The sequence below is a fragment of the Sparus aurata genome, chromosome 21 (genome assembly GCF_900880675.1).
Source record: "Sparus aurata chromosome 21, fSpaAur1.1, whole genome shotgun sequence".
NCBI lineage: Eukaryota > Metazoa > Chordata > Actinopteri > Spariformes > Sparidae > Sparus > Sparus aurata.
In genome coordinates, this window is record NC_044207.1 from 21,704,427 (window position 1) to 21,731,015 (window position 26,589).

General features: G+C 44.6%; 2 protein-coding genes across 2 annotated transcripts in view; one reads left to right on the plus strand and one right to left on the minus strand.

The window, feature by feature from the left end:
• Positions 1 to 202: 202 nt before the first annotated feature.
• mep1bb (meprin A subunit beta b) lies at positions 203 to 7,684 on the plus strand. The gene is made up of 14 exons (XM_030402931.1): positions 203 to 354; positions 467 to 485; positions 586 to 636; positions 735 to 778; positions 893 to 971; positions 1,478 to 1,595; positions 1,708 to 1,886; positions 2,452 to 2,670; positions 2,889 to 3,041; positions 4,174 to 4,389; positions 4,500 to 4,967; positions 5,068 to 5,247; positions 5,519 to 5,669; positions 7,196 to 7,684. Exons 1-14 carry the CDS (start codon positions 280 to 282, stop codon positions 7,410 to 7,412), a joined length of 2,169 nt encoding a protein of 722 aa, XP_030258791.1. The 5' UTR covers positions 203 to 279; the 3' UTR covers positions 7,413 to 7,684.
• phlpp1 (PH domain and leucine rich repeat protein phosphatase 1) overlaps positions 7,651 to 26,589 on the minus strand; it is a 50,260-nt gene continuing 31,321 nt past the window's right edge. Inside the window, exons 2-17 of the mRNA XM_030402930.1 lie at positions 26,308 to 26,504; positions 25,158 to 25,283; positions 24,180 to 24,328; positions 19,737 to 19,883; positions 18,069 to 18,296; positions 16,307 to 16,509; positions 15,878 to 15,938; positions 14,200 to 14,295; positions 13,402 to 13,557; positions 12,869 to 13,069; positions 12,125 to 12,287; positions 11,873 to 12,003; positions 11,524 to 11,637; positions 10,852 to 11,046; positions 10,471 to 10,699; positions 7,651 to 10,353 (exon numbers count right to left, since the gene is read on the minus strand). Of these exons, the coding sequence (XP_030258790.1) occupies positions 9,031 to 10,353; positions 10,471 to 10,699; positions 10,852 to 11,046; positions 11,524 to 11,637; positions 11,873 to 12,003; positions 12,125 to 12,287; positions 12,869 to 13,069; positions 13,402 to 13,557; positions 14,200 to 14,295; positions 15,878 to 15,938; positions 16,307 to 16,509; positions 18,069 to 18,296; positions 19,737 to 19,883; positions 24,180 to 24,328; positions 25,158 to 25,283; positions 26,308 to 26,504 (3,719 nt within the window). The 3' untranslated portion in view covers positions 7,651 to 9,030. The remainder of the gene's footprint in view (positions 10,354 to 10,470; positions 10,700 to 10,851; positions 11,047 to 11,523; positions 11,638 to 11,872; positions 12,004 to 12,124; positions 12,288 to 12,868; positions 13,070 to 13,401; positions 13,558 to 14,199; positions 14,296 to 15,877; positions 15,939 to 16,306; positions 16,510 to 18,068; positions 18,297 to 19,736; positions 19,884 to 24,179; positions 24,329 to 25,157; positions 25,284 to 26,307; positions 26,505 to 26,589) is intronic.

Consider the following 26,589-nt stretch of genomic DNA (forward strand, 5'->3'; position numbering starts at 1 on the left):
ACCTTCTCCGGCAGCTCAGCAGGCTCTGTGGCTGTCGCCTCAATGCGCCATGCCTCGATGTAATCTGCAAATGTGTAAAGATGTGTGAGCAGATAGAGAGGATCGAAGTTGCTCTGTAACTCAGACCCTTCACACCTCTGTCAATTATCAACTTGTAATCACGTGTCTTTTTATTTTATTTCCCTGCATGCTCTTCTCAAATTTTCTACCGTCTGAGTGTCTGTCAGAGCTCATTAGCTGTCAAGCGCACTGTCCCAGGCAGAGGGACGCCATTAGGACATGGCAGGGAGAAAATCTACTGGTGGACTCGTTCTTCACATTGTCCTCCTCTTATGTGGTTCTTCCCTTTGCTCGGTGAGAAAACGTGTGTTTGTTTTGTTAAGATACTGTCGTAAGAATGCAAGAAAACTTGACATGAACTTAATACACTTCAATAACATTTACATTTTAATTCTCTTTTGTATAGCCCAGAGCAAAACTACCAGGTAGGTGATTGATTTTTCACCCAAGAATGATTAAGACTAAACCTATTGTCGCTTTAAGTTTACGTTTCTTCACATTTGTTTGTCATACCCAATCACCCAGACTATGATGTTGATGGTGGAAGGGATCTCGACATTTTTGACATCAACGAAGGTGTGTAAAAAGTGGGGAAAATATACAAAGGTGTCCAGACTTTTTTTTTATCGAAGTCACTTCTGTAAACCAGTGTTCTCTGTGCTTGGTCTCCACAGAGGCAGGCTTGAATCTTGTGGAGGGAGACATCGTGCTCGATGAGGTATGTTAATTTAACTGCATTTTTTATTCTCTCCTGCGCAATTTAGTTTTAACGCCTACCGTTGCCTCATTATGTTGTTCCAATCTTTGGGATTGCTTTTATTGATCGCCACAGACGCAAACGCGGAATTCCATTATTGGGGATCAGTACAGGTGGCCGAAGACGATCCCATACTACATGGAGGATGACTTGGGTAAGAGAGCCTGTTGGGGGACACAGATGGATTTATACAAAACATTCACCTTTATTTGTCTTGTGCTGGCAGTGCTGGAAAATAACTACAGGTATTTCAATTTAACTTGAGGATTTATATTTTATAGTTAAGTTTCAAGTCAAGTTTTACATATCAAAATATTGTGAATTGCTTGAGATTGAATCTCAACTATTATCTCAATCCTAACAATCTACACAAAACACAAGTCGACTGGTGATTCCGTAACCTTGTTTTCCGTTACTGTATATATCAATCCCAAACTGACTCAAAATACACCTCAGACACGTCAGTGGAGAAGACACGTATAACACGTGCGCCACTGGGTCGATACTATGTTTGATTTTCAGCCACTTACATGTGGGTCTCGTGGAAGTATTCCTCTGCGTTAACAGGTCTTTTATGAATATACGCTGCACTGTGGACAACTTGAAAGGGAATTTGGAAGACATATCTTTCCACCTTCGATACATCCTCTTTTTCTGCAGAGATCAATGCTAAAGGTGTGATTCTGAAGGCCTTCGAGCAGTACCGGCTCAAGACCTGCATCGACTTCAAGCCTTGGAGCGGAGAGGAAAACTACATCTCCATCTTTAAAGGGAGCGGGTAGGAACAAAAACTTCATCCTTTCATCGTCCAACGCAAGACAAGCTGTAATTTCTCAAGAACTGATGCGTTACATATGCCCTTTTGTTTTGTTTTCTTTTTCTTTCAAAAGCTGTTTCTCTTCTGTTGGAAACCGGAAAGTTGGGAAGCAGAGATTGTCAATAGGGACAAACTGTGACCGCATCGCCACCATCGAACACGAGTTCCTTCATGCTCTTGGTTTCTGGCATGAGCAGTCCAGGGCCGACCGTGACGATTACGTCGAAATCATGTGGGACCGTATCTCAGAGGGTACTGAACCTCTCTACTGCTTCTCAGCCAGCTGAATTATAATTCATTTTTTTCATTCATGCGCCCACATGTCATTTATCACTCCATGCCATGCTTACTTCATAACATCCACTTGCATGTCAGATTGAAAAGAGTTTCACAAAATTACATTCTAATCAATCAGAAAAATCACTTCAGCTTTACGCAGTTTTCAAGAGGCCTGTTTTCCAGGACTTGATGGAAAGCACTTCATGCAGCTACTGATTTATTGCTTGTGTGATAAACATGTGAGTGTGTTGTTAGCCTGGCTGCGTAATCAGAACAAGATAAGCAAAAGATATTATCAGCAAATAAAGGAATATCATGCTTGGTGTATGACCTACATTGACCTATGCTCCACAAATCGTCAAATCAAAGTGTGATTAAAGACGGCTCGGATATGTCAGCAGTATTTTTTTTTAATCGTTTAACAACTGTCAACTGTTAATAAGCAACTTTTACGAGCACCACGTCTGAGGAGTGGAATTATATGTTGCGATATTGAATTCAAACCTCGCTGACACCTTTGCTTACTTCTGATCTGCAGGGAAGGAACACAACTTTAACACCTACGATGACACCACCTCAAGCTCTCTGGGCGTGCCCTACGACTACGGCTCCATGATGCACTACAGTAAAAACGCCTTCAGAAACGGCACCGAGCCCACCATTGTTACCAAGATCCCCGCTTTCAGTGACGTCATCGGCCAGCGTATGGAGTTCAGTGACAGCGACCTGCTCAAGTTGCACCGCCTCTACAACTGCAGTAAGAGTCAACCACCAACACATGTCATGAAGAAGTCTGCTCTGTCAGCTAATTATGATTAATAATGTTAATATCAGCTGTCAGTCAGATGCTTATCTTCTGATTTCATGCCACGTGGAAAAATGTGTATGAGCAAAAACATTTCTCTTTATTGTGCAACCAGTTTATAGAGGTTCAAAGTCTCACACCTGTGTATGTGTTTATGAAATGTCTCCCAGCAAAAGGCTCCACGTTCCTGGACTCATGTGACTTTGAACGCGAGAACATCTGCGGTATGATCCAGGGCCCGGGGGATAAGGCAGACTGGGTCAGGGTCTCCACAGCAGCTGGAGGGCCCAGCACCGACTATTCCAACATGGGCAAATGCACTGGTGAGAATGAACTTGCAGGCATATACATGACAGATGCAAATGTTTGCACTGAAGGACTAGTTGAGACATTTATCACGTTTATCTAAGAACAACACACACAAGCCCATAACTCACAGATGTATAGCGATAAAGATAACACATACTGACGGGGGTACAGGCTTTGACATAACACCGGCGCTCTCCAGCGAGTGAATACCCGTCCGTTCACTCGGGTTTACCTCGGTTCTGTCATTCTTCCTCTTTGCCTTCTTTGCCTCCTCCATCAGCGGGGTTTGTTTTCTTTTGCAGTGTACAGTGTCCACAGTTATTCCAGTTGTTCCGCCGTTATGTGGGGATGGAGACCAGGGAAAATAATTCCTCTTTCTGATTTTGCCTTCATTTTTGTGGGATAAATCGAGCCCGGTGGCAGGCCGACTAGCATAGTGAAAGCAAAGTTTATAGAGAGCCAATCTACATTCAGGTGATGTCATGTTTTTAAGGCCATTACACTGTAACATCAGTATTTACTTCAGAATAATAAGTAGAAGCAACAACGTTGTCTCTTTCCAGTTTGAAACAAATCAAGCAGTGTGGACTATGCCCCCGTTCTCTTACATTAAAGAATTAGCCTACTCCTAACCAAAGCAAATGAACAGAGGAAACATTAATTGCTGTAGCTACCAGTAGCTAGTTAGTCCAGTTAGCCATGTAGCTAGTGGTCCAGACTGGGAAGCTAGAGCATCAGGGGAGTGTCTGCAGCACCAGTTCAGTAGCTTTGGACTGTGACTGGCCTGGGCTTACTGGTTAGCATGCTATCTTCTGTAAATATCTGCAACAATACATTGAAACTGTTATTTTTATTGACTTCTGAGGATAACTACAGATAGGGTTGTAGAGTTTGTTTCATATTGCACCTTTAAGTTCTGTCTAGGAGGGGAGCCCTTCTCAGCCAGCATGAGCAGGAGCTACCAAAGAACTGTTCCGGTGCACGTTAAGGAATGTGACAGTTGTTTTGAAACAGACTTCAGACTTTCACTGCTATGTGTTTGTTTGGTCCGTCTTAATCGTCTGCTAATCATCCACTGTGCAGGGAAGTGTAGGGAAATAATGCTTGGGTATCAGATTATTAATCAACTGAAACCCTTATCTTTAGGCTCGGGGTTTTTTATGCACTTCAACACTGGCACCGCCAACACTGGGGATACAGCTCTACTGGAGAGCAGGCTCGTTTACCCCAAAAGAGGATACCAGTGTCTTCAGTTCTTCTTCTACAACAGCGCCGGCCCCAGCGACACGTTGAAGATCTATGTACGAGAGTACGACAGCGCTAACCCCAATGGAGCACTGCGTCTTATAAAGACCATAGATGGTGACTATAAATTCTACTGGAGCTCAAAAAAACAATTTAACTGATGAATTCAAGTGATTGTCAACTTGCTGTTGGATCAATTCTGTGTTTTACCTGTTGTGCTGTAACAGGATCCCCTCAGGAGCTTTGGCAGCTGCACCACGTGAGTCTAGACGCCAAAAAGAAATTCCGCGTTGTCTTCCAAGGGGCCAAAGAGGGTTCAGGGCCCTCGACGGGAGGAATGTCACTGGATGATATCAACCTTTCTGAGACCACCTGTCCAGAGTTTGTATGGCGAGTGAGTAACTTCAGTGATGTCATGGATAAGACCCCGGCAGACACACCTATCTTCAGCCCCCCGTTCACCTCGAAGGAGGGTTACACCTTCCAAATGGGGCTGTACCCCAGCGGCAAGGCAGGCTACCCCGGTGAGTTGTCGGCCTACGCTCATCTGGTGGCCCGTGAAGGTGACACCGGACAGACATGGCCATGTCCCTGGAAACAGATCACCATGATGCTGATGGACCAGCACCCCCACATCCAAAAGCGCATGTCTAACCAGCGCAGTGTCACCACTGACCCCAACATGACGGCAACAGGTGTCAAAACGATTTAAACTGTTCTTTACGTAAAAACAAATTCAGACAATAAAAAAATACTGTTTTGCTGTCAAAATATATCTAACATCCTTTTCAACAGACTCCAACCAGTTTTTCTGGGATGACCCGCGCAAGGTGGGGGTTGAGGTCACAGATGCAGATGGGTCCAAGTATTTCCGAGGGCCAGGCGCCGGCACTCCAGTGTATCTCACCCACCTCAGAGCAAAGAGCAGGGATTTTATAAAGGGAAAAGACGCCATCTTTCTCCTCACCATGGAGGGTAAAAGCACCGGATCACACAAAAACATTGTGTTCAAAGACATCAAAAATATAAGAAACGCAATGCCCAAAAAGCAAGCCATTCATCCTGTCAGACATTATATGAATCACTCATTCATCAGCTGTATACTCATCTCTACCATCCATGATTCAAATGCCCACTTGTCAGAAAAAACACTACAGTCAATCATGTGATACAATCATTGCCTGTTGTTCCATGGTCCTCCACATGGATACACTTAACCAATTTCTCATCTTCTGTCCCTCTTCAGATGTGTCTCATCTGACAGGGGTGCAGCCTCCACCGTCTGTAATCCCCACCCCCGGCACCACTGTCGCCACTGCAGCCCCTGGCGTCTGCTTAAATGTGGAATGTCTGAATAATGGAGTCTGCGTGGTGGACGGGGGAATGCCTGAATGCAGGTGTGTGCTCTTTGGAAACTGAGAGAGAGATGGGTATGGCGTGTAACTAAGGTCTGAAATTGAACCAGTAATGGTTTTGATGACGCAGCGCGCAGTGTAACCATTTGGCTACCAAGGCTCTCAAGGTGTGACAATCAAAAGGGTCCTGTCTGACTTTTTCAAATCAAAATTGAGCAATCAGAAGCCTACTCGTGTTGCAGTATATAACATTTAATAAATGTTCACAACACTACTGTAATTGTACGCAGCTATAAGGTGCTTTAAGTGTTCATCAGTGTAGTTTTCAATAACTTTAATCCCCCATGCGAAGTCCCCAGTCGCTGAACGCTGGTACATGAATAGATAATGACAAGTAATAGCTGTAATTGTATAAAATATGTCTTCATACGAAAGGTTTTTATGGTTGAAAATACTTGCTCATGTCCTGAGGCTGCCTTTAACTACATTGTGTAATACGAACAGCGTATATGTTTATGTAATGCTAAATAAACGAAAACTCTAAATTGAAATGTTAAAGTGCAGCATAAAGAATCGGAACTGGGGGAAACCGCTAGCCTATGTCTGTCGAAAGGCAACAAAATCATGCTACAGGCATCTCTTAAACTCACCATCAAGCCCATCAAGCTCATCTTTGAGGAACGCTAGTCCTTTCCAGTCTTTGTGCTAAGCTAAGCTAACCACCTGCTGGTGGTGGCTTCGAATTTATCATTCAGACACATGGGAGTGTTTTTTGTCTTCTAATCACATTCCATGAAAGAGAATAAATGAAAGCAGTTCTCTGGTTATGAGAGTTAACAAAGTACAATTATGCATGTACCGTCTTGAAGCAAAACTCTGACGCACTTGAGTATTTACATTTTCTGCTATTTTATACTTCCACTCCACTACATTTGGAGGGAAACTTGGTACTTTTCACTGCACTACATTTAACAACTTTAGTTTCTGATCGCATTGCAGATTGCTTGCTGGATTACAGCCATAGCAGCAAATAAATAATAATAATAATAATAATAATAATAATAATAATAATAATAAAAACTGATCCTGATAATCAGAAAAATGCTGAATATCAGATCTGATAACTGAACAGGCCAATAACGCCGACACCAAGTATACAGTTTAGACATACATGTAAATATATGTTTAATTGACTTTTTACTCATACTTTTGATACTTGTACATTTATGGCAAGAAAAATATTCCTCATATCAGGTACTTTACTTAAATACCATTTGTATGGATGACTTTCACTTTTCTCAAAGTTATATTCTTACACCATATCTTTACTTTACTAGTATGACTTTTGGGTACTTAATACATAAACACTGTAGTTTACAAAATGTCAAACTATTCCTCCAGAGGCCTTCTGCCATTCAATATTATATATCAATTATTTGACCCTCCAATAATGCACTTCATCTAGATGAAACCCCAGAAAAGATTTTCATCACTCTGTAGATGCTTATAAGGGAATATATTCAAGTCTGATTTTTTTTCCCCTCTCATCCTTTTTCTCCACTCTCCAGGTGTGATGTAGGTGATGACTGGTGGTACTATGGAGACCGCTGTCAGAACAAGGGCTCCATCAAGGATAAGACAACCCTTGCACTTGCCTCCTCTCTGTCTGTGCTGGCAGCAATGCTGATCATTACATTAGTCACTGTCGTCTGTTTGAAGAAGAAGTATAAGAAACGTGCAACGGATGACGGTATCACCATGAGAAACGCTGGTGCCACGTGTTGAATATGCTAAATATCTTGTAGAGCAGGTTTTGGATTTAGAGATGTTTAGCTCAAGCCTTAAGCCATCATAAACTTCAGATCACAACATTGTATGAGGGTGCCCCCTTCTGGTCATCCAATCCAAACTAAGAATGTTATTGTAAATAAGATTATTGTGTAATTCTTAAGTTTTATGTGAACAATTTTTACAATCAGATGTGAAAACGAATTATTAAAAAGCAAATCCCAGACACCATGACTTATATTCACAAATTTAAAATTTATTATACCAAAGACAGGAACATCTGTGTTGTCTCTTTTCCATGTGGATATATTTGTTTGTATTACTGAACTTGACACAGTCATGCCGGTGATAACAGTTACTGTAGGAGGGAGGTGGGACTAATATTGAGTGTGCATGTATGTGTGTTTGTGTGTGTGTGTGTGTGTGTGTCTGTCTGTGTGTGCGTGCGTGCATGCAAAGTTCCGTCTGTTTAGTGTTCAGTAGATACAGTGATGACTACAGGACATCACAATCGAACAAAGTGGAGCAAACCATCGCAGCCGTGAAAGTTAAATTGCATGGAATGTTGTTTCTGACCTGCAATTGCACATATACGTGAATTTGTATGTGTGTGTGTGTGTGTGTGTGTGTGTGCGTGTGTGTGTAATAGTGGGTCTACGTTGTAGGATAAAAACGGGGGTGACACCTCCATAACAGCAAACTCTTAGTGAACCTCACATCCTCCCCGCCACTAAAAACCTTCACCGACATACAGGTACGCAGTTCCTTTAAAAAGCATCAGTATACAACATTTTCTCTTATTTACAATCATTGGAAAAAAAAAAAAAAAAAAATCACCATTTCTCTCAGAGAAGATTAGTAAAAGTGACTGAGTCACCATAAAGAGTATGCAACTCCTAGGAGTTAGTATTTAAAATTTCTACAAAAAATTTCTATGCCATTTTACAGGCCAAGAGCCATGATTTACTGAAGAAATACAGTATTTTAAGTGCCCTATCTACAACAGTTAAGTGTGGTATTACTGGTGTACCATTCGACATAGTTCACTGATAATAAAAAGATTATGTGTCTCTGTTTTTAAAAAGTTCTTTCAGCAACTTCACTGCTTTCACATTAAAAGATATGGTAAGTTCTTACAAAACAAACAAACAAACAAACCATGGAATTCGTTATCCATATTAACAAGTGTTGTGGCGAGCTAATGCTATTGCAAAGAGACTAGTGTTTGATTACATACTCAGCTGGATGTCTAGTGTAAAAATCAGAGTTCCACTGTCTGTGAGAAGGGCACAACCATGGACACCAGGAGCTGTGTTCACAGGCTATTCAAGAGGGTTAAGTATCGTTAAAGGGCTCATTTGCTTGTTTCGTTCTATGAATTGCTTGGGTAAAAACGAGTGGAGCGGGTTACAGTGCATGGTTTCGTCGATGATGAGGCTGTGTGGAGCGAGAAAGGCTGTTTAGAAAAAGCATGATCGCACTTTTTCATGTGCATTTTACAGCCTCTTGAGGAATCTCATTTGTTTGTGTCCATATGCGGAAAAAGATTGATGGCAGGCGTCTGTGCATGCTGCAGCTGGGAGGGAGATGAGGCTGTAGTCGGTGGTGTTGCTGTTCAGAGAGGGGTGTCGTAGTAGTCCGTGGGCTGATCGGTCCCAGGCGGCTTCTGCTGTCTCTGCTGATGCTGCTTCATGATTTCCTTCACCTCCTCCTCCAGCTCAGGCGGGATGATGAACTGGTCGTCTGGGTCGGGCTGGGCCGGAGCTGTGAAGTAACCCCCGGACTTCTTAGAGGGAGCATCGGCAGCCACCTCAATAAGGTTGTGACTCTTTTCCTGGCGTGCCACTGACCCATTAACCCTCCTTTTTCCTGCCAACTTTCCTCCGTCCCCGCCTCCTGCTCCGATTCCCTGCCACGACTCATCTCTATCCAGGCCGTTCTCAGCCTCACCGAGGCTCATGTCGACCCCTTCCTCCAGGGGCTCTGGGGTGCATGGCGGTGGAGGAGGTGGGGGAAGAGTCAGCAGGGTCGCCTCCTGGCTTGAGGATGAAGGTAATGATGCTTGGGGTGAGGACGAGGAGGAGGTGGACTCTGCTTTTAAGCAGTGGACATCTGCCTCGACTTCCACGCGGCTCCCGTTAGAGAAAACTCCAGCGATGGGCTCCTCATCCTCGCTGTCCAGCCCGTTGTCAGAAAGGGCACTGGAGAAGGTGGCACTAGACAGCTGCCTCTGGAAGGAGCCTGCTAAGCAGGCGGGGTGGAGGGCACAGCAGCTGCGAGCGGAGGGCAGCTCTGAACCTGGGAACAGGTACTGGCAGGGCTGGGTGGTCGTGTGGGTCTGCTGGTGCTGTAGGGACAATGTATGGGCTTGATGGTGCAGGTGCATGTGAGCGTGGTGGGGCTGCTCGTGCAGCAGCACCAAGGAGCTCTGTGGTGGCTCATCGGATGAGGCTGTGGAGCCTACCTCGCTGCTCATCTCGCTGGTGCTGATCTCGCTGCTGATTTCACTGCAGGAGGAAGGCGGCACAGGGAGAGAGCCATCTGAGGGCCGCTCCTTGATGGCAGAGGACGATGGGGGGTAGGGGCCCAAGCCGGGGCTAGGTGGTGGCTGGGGAGGCTCAGAACAGCAGCAGGAGCAGCAATCTTCACTCACACTGAGCTGGACCACAACAGCGCTGAGGCTGTCTGTGCAGCCGTAGCCCTGCGCCAGCGTGCACAGCTTCTTGGCAGCAGCCAGGCCGTCGGGGACGTTTCGAACAGCCTCCACAGCCTCGGTGGGAGACACAGCATCCCACAGGCCCCGGCTCCCCAGAATGAAGAACTCATCCTGGGGGGTGAGAGTGACGGTCTGCACGTAAGGACAAGGGATGACGGATGGGTAGAGAAAGGAGTAGCCCATGATTCGCGTGGAATCGGTCACGCCATTCACCTTATTGTCCTGCGGAAAAGAGCATAAACAACTCAGTGCTCATGCAGCGCACATTTAAAATTGAATTTACGTTAATGTACTCCCCACTGATTTCAATGTACTTGGGATGCTTTCAAGGTACTCTACCTCAGTGATAATGGCTCTGTGCTGCCTGATCCTACGGTATTCCTCCTCGAGGCCTACGTTGTGAAGCAGCGACAGTGACAGCGGCTTTCCGTCACGACACAGGATTGCCTGGCACTTGCCCACGTTAGCTGCTGTGAGGGTGAAGCAGCCACCGGGGTCAGTGGGGTCGTGGCGAATGTGACACAGAGCTGCTGAGCCGCCCAGTTTCTGCCCCGCTGTTCCAAGTTTTCTGTGGAGGCAAAAGAAGAGGAGTCGGTTAAAATTCCGAGTGTCCATGGATTAACTGCGCAGATCATAGCTTGTGCTGAAGCTTAAAATACTGTATGTCAGGGATGATTCGTAACAAAAGAGGACAGCTGATAAAATGAGCTAAATTAGTACCTTTGCATGACGAGGAAGGTGTTGGTCATGTAGTCCTCCTCGCTCTTGGTCTTGTGCAGTTCTTCAGCCAACACGTCGTTCATCGTGCACTGCAGAAGGTAGGGCACTTCCACGTTCCTGTCGCCGTCGAACACTCCGTACAGAGCCTCCCGACTCCCACAGAAGCTGTTCACAGAGAGAGCTGCGACGCACAGTCTGGAAAGAAAACAAAGAGAAGGCCAAGACGTCTCAGTGAGGAAACAATACGGTCTTCAAAGACATAATAACTCCTCTGTTCTCATATTGATCAGACTGTTCCACACTCTAATAAACAATGGAGACAATGGATGCCGTCTAGGATTTGTCGGACTGGAAGAACATTTTTGATCAAAGCTGACGGGCCTTTAAGCATCGCTCACACACATGGAAATGGAAACAAAAAATCGCTTGATTCTCTTCGTTAACATGCAAATTAAAGTGTTGAATGCCAATTTAGCCCATGAAGAGATGCTCTAGCATGTGACTGTAAGTGCCTTGTGCTTTCAATAAGCACTTCTTAAAGATTTCCTTCATTTGAGTCATCCGACTTCAACAGTGCACATTCTCAAGAGGTTTAGATTAGTGAGGCTTCACTGGACCACTGTGATGGCGGTTGTGTGCGTGTGTTTTTTATCATTGACTGATTGAACTCACTTGTTCTTGACGCCCGAGGCCTCCGTGTAACCATGACTCCACACAGCAGGCCCACCAGATGTCTCACTCGACGAAAAGGTTGGAGGCGGATCGATACGGAAGCAGCGAATATTACTGAAAAACACCAAAACATGAAATAGATTCAACTCACTGTTGTGGAAGAATAAAGATACACAAGCTATTGACAGAAATCTATTCAGGCTGTTCATTAAAAGTTGGTTTTGGTTAGCGATTAGTTTAGATGACAGTAATTTTGAGCGAACACTTGGACCATAACAGAAAAACAAAAAAGAAGACGATACTCCAAAATGTAGGTTATAGTCATACTGGAGAATAAACAACAACATACTTGAGCTGCTCGAGGGTCTTGTGGTCCAGGTTGAGACGAGGGTTTCCGGTCAGGTCGAGCTCCTGAAGTTTCGGAGGCAGATTCTCCGGCAGAGTGATCTCAGTCAGCTCGTTGCAGCTCAGGTCCACGCACTGACGACATGGGAGCAGACGCGAACACTCACAAACGTGCACATACTGTAAAAGCTCGAAGGCTCATACATAACGCTGCAAACATAGACACGCGGAGAATGTGCTGCTACTACTGTCTTACTTTCATCTCCATCAGCTGCATGACCTCAGGAAAGACCTCGATGGAGTTGGAGTGGGCGATCAGCGTGTGCATCCGCCGGCAATTCATGATGGTGGTGGGCACAGTCTTCAGCATGTTTCCACTCAGGTCCACCTCCTCCAGCTCCTCCAGCTTGGCCATTTTACTGAAGATGAAAGAATGAGGGGAGAGCATTAGGAGAGTTTTGCATGTAAAAGGATTATTTGTCATCAACTGGGCAAGTATCAGGACGACATCTATCAGTTAAAATCCTTACACTACATTCTTGCATTTTTGTACTTTTGTTAATTGAATCTTTTGAAAGAAGTCCACTTACACTCTTTGACACTATTGCAAACTATATTCTTCTAATAGTCTTAATAAATTAGAAAATAGAACAGAATAAAATCGAGTTACGTATCTGACAGCTATGTCTTGTTATCTCTGCACATGCTGTACGTTATTTGTGGTGTCAGCAAGTACAAAAGTGCAGTAGACACAATTTGTTTGAGTTAAATCAGAGAAACAAACGATTCTTTGACATTTCAACAATAAAATATCCAGAACAAATCTGAATTCTAAGAAAGAAAAATTAAAGGATAAAAAAAACCACAATCATGAACATATCCACTAATATACTGTTTTCTCTCAAACATCAATACCAGTATCACCTGTTGAAATAATCAGCAGGTGAATTGTGAAATACAGGTGAGCGCGTCAAGAGAGGAGCAAATGTAAGTTGTTCACCTGGCTGGGAAGGTCTGGAGATGGTTGTAAGCCATGTGGAGGATGCGCAGGTGTGTGTGGCCCGTTAGCATGGGCACGCACTTGTCCGTCAGCCGGTTGTTGGTCAGGTAGAGCTCCTGCAGGATGCTGTGGCTCTCCTCTGATAGGCTGGATGGCGGCAGGTGCTCCAGCTTGTTGGCTGATGCGTTTACGCATCGTATGCTACGAGAAGAATATGAAAATACAGATTCATTTTTTGCGCCTGAAAAATACTGATGAGTCACTTTTAAATACAAACTTCTGCATGAATTCGTCCCCGTGTGACCCCCATTAACAGCCTCTCCCTCTCCCATCCTAGTGCTGCTCGGCTGTTTTTTATTTGCCTGTCATCCGTGCCCTTGGATGTCTTGTCCTCGATTAAATTCCAACTCATTATTTCTGTCCTTCATCTTCATATATACCTGCATTTTCCCCTCGGGCTTAATCTTCCTGTCAGGTGTCGGGTGCGTTATCTGATAAAAGACAAATGTATTGCGGCTGATGATTAATGCTACCTGTCGGATTTGAGGAACAGGTTGCAAGGCAGCTCCACCAGTTGATTGTGCTGTACGTCTAAAACCTCCAGCAGAGGGCGCTCCACTCTTTCGGGCAGCTTCTGCAACTGGTTATGTCCTGCACTCAGCTTCCTCAGACTGTTGCTGCAGAACAACCTGCAGCATGGAGAACACACAGATGGTTGGGTCAGTGCTAGGACATCAAGGATAAGCGTATAGATTATTATGATCATACAATGGTGTTTCGAGATACAGACAGATATGCAGATGGGTAAAACTTCCACACATTTTCCCACACAACTGGCTTTTTGAGTGAGTGGGCTGTAATTGAAGTGGGCTGAAACAGTCATGGAAATGAGGAGGAGGAGGAGGATGGGGGCGAGGATGAGGATGTGAAAACAGAAAATAGCAGCGCCTCTAGCGGAGCCTGCAGCTGGAATTCATCATTCTGACACGTATTGGGTAAAAAATAAATCAGCAGACAATGAGGGGACCAGAGGAAGAGAGAGAGAAAAATTAAAAATAGGGGAAAGGGAGGGAGGACGGTTGACAAGAGCTGATGCGAGACAGAGCGAAGAGGAGGAAGCGAGCGGCATCTGGGCTGACCTTCTAAAAGGCTATATAAAGAGGGGAGAGAATGGACGAAGGCTAGGGAGGTTACAGGCTATCGGTGTGATTTATGAGGCTCTATGGGGGATAGATGACTGGCCGGCAAAAAAGGGCAGGCAGAATAATGCAGGACTGCACTCCGTTTACAGGCTTACAGACACGTTCGCAGAGGGGGGGGGGGAGACTTACCGCGCCGGGAGCTCAGTGATGAGGTTGTGGCTCACGTCCAGAACTTCCAGTTTCTTAGCTTCACACAGCCAGTCTGGCAGGGACTCCATATGGTTCCTGCAGGAGGAGAGGGGGATGATGATGATGAATTATGTGCAGTTTGTAAAGCGGGATGCCTAACATGGAGTACAACGTAGCAGGATACTGTTTGAATTCCCAACAGTCCTGGTCTAGAAAAGTTGAGTTAGCAACCTCAGTTCTGGTGAAAAAACTGTCTATCTTCCCCACATTATTTGGTGATATTTAGATCCACTTTATTGTGTTACTGAATCTCAGCTATGTTGCGTTTCAGATAATGCGAGTGCTGCAGGAATCAGTCCTAAAAACCTTGTCACAAAGTCAGCTGGCTTTTTTTAATAGGATTTCGGCTAGATATCTGAAATCAGGCCTGCGGTTAATTCAAGCTTGAGGGGTAACCAATCTTATACAGTGAAGTGTGTTCACAGGTCTTGGGAAGTACAACTGCACATGTGAAAAAAGTAGTTTAAAGCCTTTTGTGGCTCCAGAGGAAGCTGCATGTAATCCGATAAATTGCCTCCAGTGATGTTACTCAGTGGCTAAATTGCATTGTGTGTAATGTAGGTGGCAGATTTTAAAAAACTCAGTCCACTGCTCTGGCATTGCACTCCTATAACACTGTTGGACTCATTATGGACAGTTTAAAAACAAATAATCAAAATGGATACTAAGGGCTTTATTCTACTTTTATCACATATGCAATAGTGCTACTTATGGCCTGTAAACACACTTTAATGGTGGAGTTGCCCTTTAAGAGTACACTGTCTCTTGTTATGTCTAATTGTCTAATCCTGAACTGTTGGGGGGATTGTCCGCCGCTCAGCTGCTTCTAATCACCTTGATCTCAGTCCAAACAGACGCAACTAATTCAAGACAAGCACGTGTAAGGAGTTCCCCTTCAAGAAAGTTCTGTTCTACGACATGATTATGTTTGTAAATACTAATAGTCAATAACTGAGTCTATAGAGATTGTCCAGGACATTGCGCGTCATCACAGCAAACATGGAAGCCCATCCACAGACTTTACTTGCAAACTGTTCTAACTTTTACAGTTGTATATTTATCAATTATATTAAAGTGTGTGTAAGCCGGCATGTTAGCTGTGGTCTGTTGAAGTTATGCGCCTGTAGTGTCATTTACTTATAGCCGAATGTTAGCTTTTTACTTCTGGTGATTGCATTTACGCTTAACTGAGTATAATAAACTTTTTGCGTGCCTGTTTGTTGAGGGATCCGGGGCGATGCAAATGTCCGTGTTAGACTACCGAAGATATGTCATCACAAGTGCCGTAGTCAATTTTCAAACGGCGGAGTGTTATTTTTGATGACTTTTTATTGACCACAAAGAAACTAACTTGAGTTGCCAATTTTTCACTTACAAACCCTACAGTGGAGGCTGACATGGAAAGCTGTCTTACATCATCCCTTAGAGTTCAACACACTTTCAAAAACCTGTGCACGAGGTATTTTTCTGTGCAGCTTTCAAGATCTTTGAAGCTCAATTTTCCCTTTCCTGGGCAGAGATGATATACTGTAAATAAGCTACTTTTTTTCCAAAATACTTTTTCCAATTGTTTGCTTGTCTTGTGTGTGTGTGTGTTCTGTCAGGGAATTTTTCTCACCTCGAGATGTCCATGTAACTAAGATTGGAGGGCACAGGGCTGACATCCAGTTGTCGCAGCTCTGTGGGGAGAAATCCAAACACATTAACCTACAGCAAGGACAGACGCGGTCTATTACAAAAGCAGGTGGATGGAAAACGAAGGGGCGCATTTGTGAAGAGAGGGAGGGGAGGGCGGGGTGACAAGTTAGAGAAGGATGATGGAGAGGGACAATGTGACCGCGGCGCTGATGAGAAAAATGAATGCATTAAGAGAGGGAGACGAGCACGGGGAGAAATGATGTCATATGGGAACAGAACGGAGGCAAGGTATGTGTTCATTTTCATTTGGGAACCAGTGAGGTAGCGATGTGTGAGAATGAAAGGGATCCATCTTGTCTAAACACAAGACTGCCCTTGCAGAAAAACATGAAGTCGTGCCAAAACCCACCGTTGTTGGAGGCGTAGATGCCTTTGAGCAGGCAGCCCTTGGTCCTGAGGCTGGCGATGCGGTTCCTCTCGCAGTGGAGCACCTCCAGCCTGGGGAAGACCGAGGCGTCCAGGTCCGTCAGCCTGTTGTCCCTCACGTCCAGCTGGGTCACGTGCCTCAGCAGGTCAGGCTCATCAGGCACCATGCTGGAGATCTTATTCAACCTGACAGAGGGAGCAGGGAGGAGGCAAAGGTTCAAATACGATTTGGATGCGGTTGAACGGCACAGTGGCTGTGGCCTTTCTTGCAAGGCAGGGAACATGCCTCAGGTGATGGTGATTTATTGTGCCGCTCGTTTGAGTTTGTTTGTTGCTAAGTTGTTCCTGTGCACAACGTTGACAGTGTTGGTTTTGACTTGCAATGAGAGCGGCCAATTTAAATTGTTATCATGCTGTCATCTACAGATGAAATCTCACAATGTTCAAACATTCAAATATTAGAAAACACCTGCGCAAAAAACTGATAAGATGCAGCAAAAAAAAAGAGGCAAAATGAAGTTAAAATGTGATAAAAAACAAATGCTATTGTGAAATAAAAACAGACTTACAACAAAAAATGCGATAGGAATTAAAGTGATGTATAATAAACTCTGTTGCGGAGGAAGAAGTGCCAACTAGTAAATGGTAATTTTTTTTATTTTCAATCGATTTGTCGATAATCTTTACAACTAACCAATCTTTGGTTTACTCTATACATTTTCCTAGAGCTCAAGATGAGTCCTTCAAAACTTTTTTTTCAAAATGTTTAGTTTATAGTTACACAAAACAGAGAAGAGCAGTAAACTGTCATAACCAAGACCCTCAACACAGGAAATGTTTTGCAAATGGTTACTTAAAAAAATCATATCATCACATCATCAAAATAGTTTTTTATTTTTCTGTCTATCAACTCCACATGAGTTGAAAAAGTTGCTTAAACGATAAGTTGAACGACAAAAAAACCCAGCAACAATTCTGATATATTTCTTAAATTTGGAGCAATTTTTTCCAGTAAAATCCTGAAAATGTGCCAGTTTCAACCTCTGAAACTTAAAAAAAATTCCTGTTTTACTTTATCTTTAATGATAGTTCAGTGAAAATCTTTGGGTTTAAAATTGTTATTTGCACAAAACACACAAATAAGTAAGCTTTTCACGCTGGGACTTGTGTTGAGCATTTTTAACAATTTGATGACGACCAAACGATGAATTCTAATTAATGAAAATATTAGTCAGTAACCTTCAAATAATTGATCAACTGACTAATCCTATCAGCACTTAAACTGACACATTTTCTGAAGTCAACATGACACACTGACAGAACAACTAGAACACAGTCTATCAGAGGTACTAGGTGATCTTTGTCCAAACAGGGGAGAATGCTAGAAAATGTGTTTACTAACCTTGTCTAAACAAAGACAGAAGGAGTGAAGTATTAACTGGAGGAATAATGCAAGTCACTCCAGCTCTGTGCTTTTGCACACAGTGGGGACACACCTGGTGGAGCCACGACAGGCAAATGATTTCCTGATTTCGTGCTGTCTGGCTGTCTGCTCGTGTTTTGGCTTCTTCACTCTGTTTTTGTTTCTATCATTAGTGTGATGATAACATTGTGTCATTGGGTACGTTGCTTTGTCCAAGCATGACTCAGGACCTCAGGTGATAATTGTTTCTTGATAAAGCTGTTGAAATCCAATCTTTAAAAAAAAACAAAGCATTTGTAATAACGTGTGCTCACTGTTGTACCTTAAGTCGATATGTTTGATGCGGAGCAGTCTGAAATTCTGCAGCGTGAGAGTTTCCAGGTTGTTTCCAGCCATGCACAGCTTCTCCATGGATCCCAACTGCTCGAGCACCTGGGGCACATGGTCGAACTGGTTGAAGGAAAGGCCTACGTAACTCAACCTCTGCAGGGAACCCAGCTCGTTGGGAAGCTCATCTAAACTGTTGCCGTCCAACAGGAACGTCTGCAAACTGAGAGAGGGACACAAGGTTAGACGACTGACCTCACTCATGAAAGCAGTGATGGGCAGGATGGCATTTTATCAAAGAATTTACGTTATTTGCGCAGATAGTGAGGCTCAGGTTCAATGACATAGTGCCAACCAGGACTTCAGGACTCATGATCAGTACACTTAATGTCCAGCAGGTGGCAGTAGCAGCATTAACGCCCTGCTGGCCACTTCAGGAATTTGCAGGCATACCAGATCATTCCTGCAGATTAACTTCTCATCAAGCCTGGTTTCAACCCACATACCTGTACGTTAACTTTCGAATGGGTTTCGAGGTTTAATGCACATGCACCATTCAGTGTCAGTACTAACCCGTCTGATAAACGACTCCCTTAATCTATGTATTCCACATTGCCATCTATGGTTGAATGTGACGGAATAATGCATTAATTATCAAGTTTTAGATCATTTAATTTAACATATTTTTACATTGAGCTGACACTCTTTTAAAGAGTGAGTACAAGGCCTTTTCCACAGGCAAGGAGGTTAAAACTGGAGCTCAACCAAAACTCTAAAAATGTTCTCAGCGTTCCCATGAGAAAAAAAGAAAAAAATAAGCCAACAAAATCAGATTTTGTGAAAAAAATATTGGCTTGGAAATGAAAAAAAATCTGTGAATTTTGTGAGGAAAGAGTAACAATGTCACCAAATAATTCATTTAAAAAACTGCACTTCAGCGGTTCCATTAAAGGAACATCACTGTGTTACTGCCAAGAGATTCCTCACGAGAAGTGCCAGATTCAAATTGCTAAACTTGATAATGAAAAAAAAAAAAACGTGTGCATCAAGGAGACAAGAGATTGGCTCAAAAAACAATCTACAGTAAAAGAGAATGCGTAAACTAACATTGAGTAATAAGCTGGGTAATAAATCCTAACTGGACTGATTTGACAGACAAGGGGCACGGCCATGACTGAAGCAAAAAGTCACAGGCACAAGCGCCACGGATGATCTGTTGTGTTGTCGTGTGCTCACATGTTTGTACTACAAAATGTGCACCATGGGGGTTGTTATGAAACGTGCCTGTTGCTAAGTGACTCCCACATTTGGATATGTAAACTTCTGACACTCAGAATGAGGTTGGTTTTATGAAAAGGTTCAATGGTTTTCCCAGCCCTGAGATGGCATCGGTACAAGCGAGCACTGGCCCCTATTCAGCAGTAAAAAACACGGCACAATAAGTGAAAGAGTTGGATGATTACCAACAGCACGAGCCAATTGTCGGGAGGGGTAAGGTAAACATAAAAGACAGAATCAATAGAGGAATAATCAACAAAGGAAGAACAACTTCGGTTTGTTTTGTAATAGGGCTACAGTATGTCTGAGCTGTAAATTCAGATATATTCGGCCGCCAGGTTTAGCTGAGATCATGCATCCTCAATGACTTCCTGGTGTTACTTACTTGGTCATGGCTCCCACAGAGCCGGGGACAGAGACCAGGTAGTTACAGCTGAGGTTGACCTCAGTCAGCGTGGGGATGTCGCAGATGGCCAGGGGGAAGTGACCGAGGTGGTTGTTGGACAGGTTGAGGCTTCGCAGTCGAGAAAATCTGGAAAACAAGGGGGGTGAAAGTATTAATGATAGATCAGGAAAAGGTGAAAGAGAAGAAAGGAGGAGAGGAGAGGAGAGGAGAGGAGAGGAGAGTATGAGCGAGTGATTAGAGATGTAGTTGAAACTTGTCAGCATGAATATTGCAAGAGAGTAGAGGATATTCATAAATACATTAATGGGTATATCCATGGGCAATGTGGCGAAGTAAAGCTTGTGCTGAATTTGTTTAGGTCCAAAACACACAGTCAGATTAGACGCCAACGTACATAAACAAAGCCGTCCTGAGCAGTCGCACTAAACCTTCAAGTTTTATTGTTGCGCAAACAAGCGCAGTGTCGACGTCTGTGTTGTTCGTTCAAACACCAGTGACCAGTGGCATTTGGAGTGGTGTCCTATGGCAGTGCGGTGACCTTCAGAGGGGTTTGCCCCTCAGGGTGGAGGAGGAGGGAGGGGGTGGGAGTCAGAGGAACAAGGCGGCGCAGGGGAAAGGCCTCTCCGGACTGTCTTTCTTTATCCGTCTACACACATGCAACCCTGCTATCGCCTATCATGTGCGCACAGAGAGCTAGGCAGCTATGGCAGGCCGGAGATGGGCAGCACGCCACACACAGCACCACAGGCTGGAGCAGCTGCTTCAACTGGCACGACTCGATTTTCCTCCCTATGTACACACACAGGATACACACACACACACACACACACACACACACACACAATATCGTGGCGAAAGAAAAAAAGGAAACCGGAACGTCAGGGCTATTGATTAGGGTGGCCAAGTTATTACAGCTGAGGGTGACTCCTGCAGCTAGCGGGTGGGGGGTTCGGGGTGGGACGTGAGGGAAAATGTCACTCCGATATTAAATCAACCTCTGCAATCTGCTGAGTAATGCTCGTACTCCCCCCTCGGTCTCTCCTTGTCTGTGTCATGCTGTCCCATCATGCAATTCTCTTATATATTTATTTTTTCTTCTTACCAGAGTGCTTGTGTATTTCAAGCTGCACTAACCGCTGGTTGACAAGGTGTTGCTTGAACTGACAGGCACGAGAGAATTATCATCACTTAGGCTCACTGTTTTAGTTTTCCAGCCCACAGCCCCCCCGCTCTTATCAACATGGCCGGCAGCTGCTTTATTTATGCAAAGTGGCTCAGATAAAACCCGCTGAATGCTACCTATGTTGCCTGCCCAGCACCAGCTGGCCAACACAAGAGTGATTAGTGGACTCACTTTAGTCAGGTGGACAGAAACATGACTGAAAATGAAGCTACACTTCGCAACAATTAGCAGTTACTCTGGTGCCTATACTGCCCCTATTGGTTTGGACTAAGCAATCATCAGGTGGCACCTTTAAGCCTAACAGCCCACAGTTAAGTACCCTGCCCATCACCAAACAACACACAGAAGACAAATATCAACTAGCTGGTCGGCATATTTAGGCATTTAGTCAGATAAAAATACAGATTTTTCGTTCTTTTTCCGCTAAATGGCACTAACGCATACTGAGACTGTATTCGCCCGGTGCATAATAGCAAAGTTAACAACAAGCAGGTGACCGTGGTAGAGCATTGAGCAAACTAAAATGCTTTCTTTCTATTCTACGAGTTGGTGAAAGACAAACATGAGGTTAAGGGAGAGTAAATATGGGACGAAGTTTCATTAGCGAACAGAAACAAAACCAGCGTTCGGCACTGTGTCCGCCGAATGTGTGAATAAGGAAACAACTTTATAAATAGGCTGAGGTTGTGTCCGAGTTAAAACTTGTTGCTGATCAATATTCTTCATTAGATTACTTAAGTGGTTCATCTCAGCTTCATGACTTCATGATGTTTTTTTTTGCCTTTTTTGGTTAACTGTGCTGGTATCCTAGCCCATAACTCTACACTTCAGTTCATCATGACAACGTTATATGTTGATAATATGTTGTGTTGCGAATTGTCGCGCTGCTCTCAAATGGACAAAAAAAGTCAAAAAGTCAAAAAATGAATAACTTTTTTAATTAAACTACTGAGTGACTATGTGGTTCACCTCAGCTCTACCGAATTTTCTTTCGCCCTTTTTTGCTCATTGTGTTAGTGTTCTGGTCCATAATTCACTTCTAGTCATTGTAACATGCTGTTATGTTTCAGCTGAACAACTCGACAGCAAGCCCCCTTTCAGCAGATGGAGAAAATTAGCAACTGGATGGTTAAAAAGCTGGATATTTTTCTCATGAGCTGATGACGCAAACGGGGATTCAGTAGGACAGAAACACAACTATTAACTAATTTTAATTTTGTTCTGCTGCATGTTTAAATGTGCAAATGTTTTCAAACACTTTCACCATACCGTCTTTATTAGGTGACAATATGTCAATATTGTGTTTCTTTCTTGTTCTGCTGCCTTCAAAAGACAAATTAATGCAGCTTTAATCCGTTCACTTGGCCTTAAATACCTTTCGTCTCACATTTTGTCTTCCTGCTACTAATCTGCCCAACTCCCTGAACTCATTTCCATTACTTTTATGTCCTTCACAACTTGCTCAACTATCATACATATGTAAATAAACAGGCCAAAGGTTAAATCTTATGCATGGGGCGTCAGATATTTCCCATAGTGAGCGGTGACCTCTGTCTCACAGAGAGAATGCATGCTGGGAAAGAAAAAGTCCCATGCCAAAGGAGAGAGCTTGTATCCCAGACAACTGATTATGCATATCTGATTGGCAAATCACCCACCGGTTAGTATTTGGCCAGTGCGCGGAGAGCGAGGGAGAGAAAAGGGAGAGGCATGTGGCAGGTTCACACATTCCATTCCTCTTGAAAAAATACAAAGCACTGTGACCCCATGTTCGATGTCGCTGAAAGGCAGTGTTTATACTGAAACAAAAACAGACTCTCACACAACTGTCCACACCAAAACACATACACCCACATTCATGGAGGGCCCGCACAGAGAGTACTGTTGTTCCTGACTCCGGCTCTTCTGACTTAAGTCTGTCAGAGGCGAGGCGAAGTCCACGCTACATGTTCCCGTCAAAAAGCCTCTATTTTCGGCTAACGATTCATCTCTTTCTCATTACTGACCTCTTTTTCTGTCATGCTGGGTCAAACGCGGATGAGCCTACTTAGGTTTGGCAAAGCTACAAGGAAGTTATCTCGCTTGGCCAGCAGGGGAGCTGCGCATCACTCGCTCAGATTGAGGAGACTAGTCATTTCCACTGCGTCGCTGTCTTTTTAACACCAGTCGTTATTCTGAGGATCACGAACAAAAAAAATGATGTTTCTGAAAAGGACTGGTGGAGCAACAGGAAGTCCTGACCTCCTACTCATTCATAATTTTCTCTCAGGACGACACACAAGCATGCGCGATTGTGCGTGCGCGGCCACACACACAAACACGCAGCCCCGTCAGTGCAGTGATCCTAAAAGAGAAACAAATGCCATACTGTATCAAGACTTTGTATGCGCTGACCCCAAATCTGTAGCCTGCAGCCACTTTTTCTCTTGCAAGCGGCTCTCTCCTCTCACACATTCTCCACACACACACACACACACTCCATTCTGCAAACATTGCTAACACGTTCTCAGATTCACACAGTTTACTCAGTTAAATGGCAATAATCTTCAGCGAGAAAAGCTGACAGGCAAGCACATGCACCGCTGTGTATATGAATGCAAATGCAAATATGAAAAGAATATGAATGCACACAAACACACACACACACAGAGGACGACACACATACGTCTTGGCTGTGGGCTTTAATCTGGGACCATGATAAGCATGCAGCAGATGGTGCCCGCAGAGAGAGAGAGTGAGGGAGGCCAGGCACATTAAAAGCTTCCCTGCAGACGCATCTACCCTTCTGGGCTCTGGGTTCGTTTGGCCTCGCCTGGAACAGCAATGCCCTGGCTAGCCTCATTGGTCCCTGCATGCCAATGGCCCCGGTCCTAGACTGCTCAGGTCGATGGCTTGCAAAATGCAGGCAAAAGCTAAAGCTGTCGCAAGCCGACCAGCCATGACCTGCTGTGTCCAGAGAAGCCGTACTGGGTAAGTGTCTCGCCCCCCTCCCCCATCTCGTACAACAGCCCAGCCCCAGCCCCAGCCACTGTTGTGCCCAAATTAAGCATTGCTAAACCTTCTCAAGTCTCATCTTGCCTGAACCAGCCTATCCACACCACCCTGAACTGATTCCTCCGCCGGTAACGCCTCCTCACATCCGTCCACTCCTTTCTTTTCTTTCTCTTCTCCCTGCCTCTTCCTCCTCCTTATAATTTCCCCTCAGGTGTGTTTACTGTAGATTTAAAACACCATTGTACCTCTGCAGCTGCTGCAGCCGCTGGTCTGCGGGAAGGAAGTTGTGTTTGAGGTTGAGGTGGGTGAGGTCCTGGCTGTAGAAGAGGTTGGGAGGAAGCTGCTCCAGGCTGCAGCAGGACAGATCTACCGAGTTGATTCTCTGGGACACCATCTAGACGGAGTCGGGGAGGTCACAAGAGAGAAAAGAGAAACGTGGAGTTAAACAGGATTATCTCTACCACACAAGACTTCTCTGTGTATAGTCCGCTGCTCAGGGGTCAAATGTCACCCGGTGGCCAATCTTCTTAGGATTAGGGAGATGGGAGAGGTCGAGGGAAACTCCAACACGCCAGCTACCAAACATCATACATTACATCATTGTGTAATCTAGTTAAGCGCAGGTGCGTGGAGCAGTTAGCATGTGATCATTTGCTAGTCAAATTTATAGAAACAATAAAAGCTGCCGTTTAAATTAAAATGACAGCATAAGCGTCCGCCTCCTCTTTAAAAAGGAGAAAATCTACAGTCTGTGAACTTGAGCTTTTCAATGCGGCGTTAGCTAGAGGCTCAGCGGTCGTCACTGGGGCACGTGCTGCCTCTATCCAGGCTTCTATTCTGAGTGGCCCTCTGGGTGCTGGTGACATGCATGTCCCTGTTAATATTTATAAAAGAGGTTTTCTGGCTATGGCCTACTTGAGTTCAAATGAGAGAAAGGAGAGACCGAGAGAGAGGCACGAGTGGTGTTTATGTGTGTGAGTGCACCCAGAGACACTTACACTACAGAACGGACAGCGGTGAAATATGTGTGCAGTTTTCAATCTGCCAAGCTCACGCGGGCAGCGCTGCATTTTCATACTCGCTGTCACGCACGTTCTGATTTACAACGCAGCTGACCCGTAAGTAGTGTCAGGAAACATACGCTCGTCTTCTCCTTTTTTTTTTTTTTCTATCCCACCCTCCCCGCCCTCCTACCCTCACACACACATACCCACATACAGTACCTTGGCCGCATGTCTGTGCCAGCGCAGGTGCTCCGTGAAGCTGTCGAAGCTGACGTAGTAGGTTTGACTCTGAGGCCCTGCCGAGCTGAAGGCCAAGCAGTGACTGTGCTTCTTCACCTCCTCCACCTGCAGCACAACACACACACACACAAAAAGGATTGACATTACTGTGTGAAGTTAAGACTGATAAAATAAGAGGAAACCGAGTAGTAGAGCTGACACATGGGCGTCTCAGCAGATTAGTTGTTATATGAAACCGCTTTATGCTTAATGGCTGCAGGGTAGAGAAACGCAGTCGACCAGAAGCACACTCGTGAAAATAAATAAGGCACGCACAATCATGAAGAACAAATGTGCATGACATAAGCAAGCAAATGTACGTGAAATCGCTTTTTTAGACACGCAGAGTCACGCACCCGACTCGAGCACATGTTTTCTGTGAATGAACGGCTGACTAGTTACGGTGCTGGAAGAGAATACAGGCACGCACAAACTCAGCACACACACGCACATGGAGAGGCAGCGTATGGATGAATGGTTGACTAGAGGTCATGTGCTGCGTGTGAAATGTTTATGAACTGGGTGTGGTGGGGTACCAAGCGCCTTTTTGTGTCAGGCATTTCAAGGAGAGCGCTCTGAGCTTATTTAGTGGCCTTGTAGATACACAGATCCATAAAGCAATAAACGGATAAAGGTCGTTTTTCGGGGGGGGGGGGGGGCACTTTGAAAAAGTACAGAGAGAAACCTGAACGCCACAGTGATCCATTACACTAAATATTACAGCTCGACTCCAGACTAGAAATGGATAAAAAAAAAACATTCCCGCAGAATACTGAAAACATTTTCACTACTTAAAGCGTGGCTTGCGGCGTTTCAGTGCGACCTTGAGACAAAACGAGCAAAGCAGGAAGCATTAGCGGGATGTCACACTAAAGGACAAACAGTTGCTGAAGGTGAAATGTCATCGCGAACAAACTTCACTGCGCAGGGAGACATTTGCACAGGGTAATAAGAGTGACTTTGCCAGGTCACTCTCTGGTGGCATGACATTACCAGTTTATGATCCAAAGCATAAAATTACATAACACCATCGTGAGAGATCAGGAAGTGGGGAAGACACATGCCGCGCTGTGGTGCGACTCAGACATACTTTTCCTCCAATGAGCGGCAGGATGTGCATCTTCCCCGTCTGGCTCTCCTTGATGGAGGAGACGATCAGGCAGGTGCCGCACAGGATGACCTGCCGCCTGGTCCAGCGGTTGACCGGTAGCTGGAGTTTCCCTTTCCGAACGTTGTATGTCCCTGACAGCTGGACCCGCTCTGAGCTCTCCATGCTCTGGGGCTTCCCTGCAACATAGAGAGAGATTTTGTGTAGTTAGCAATAGAGATCTCGAAACATAGAATAGCAAACCTTCAAAATACAGTTGCTGTG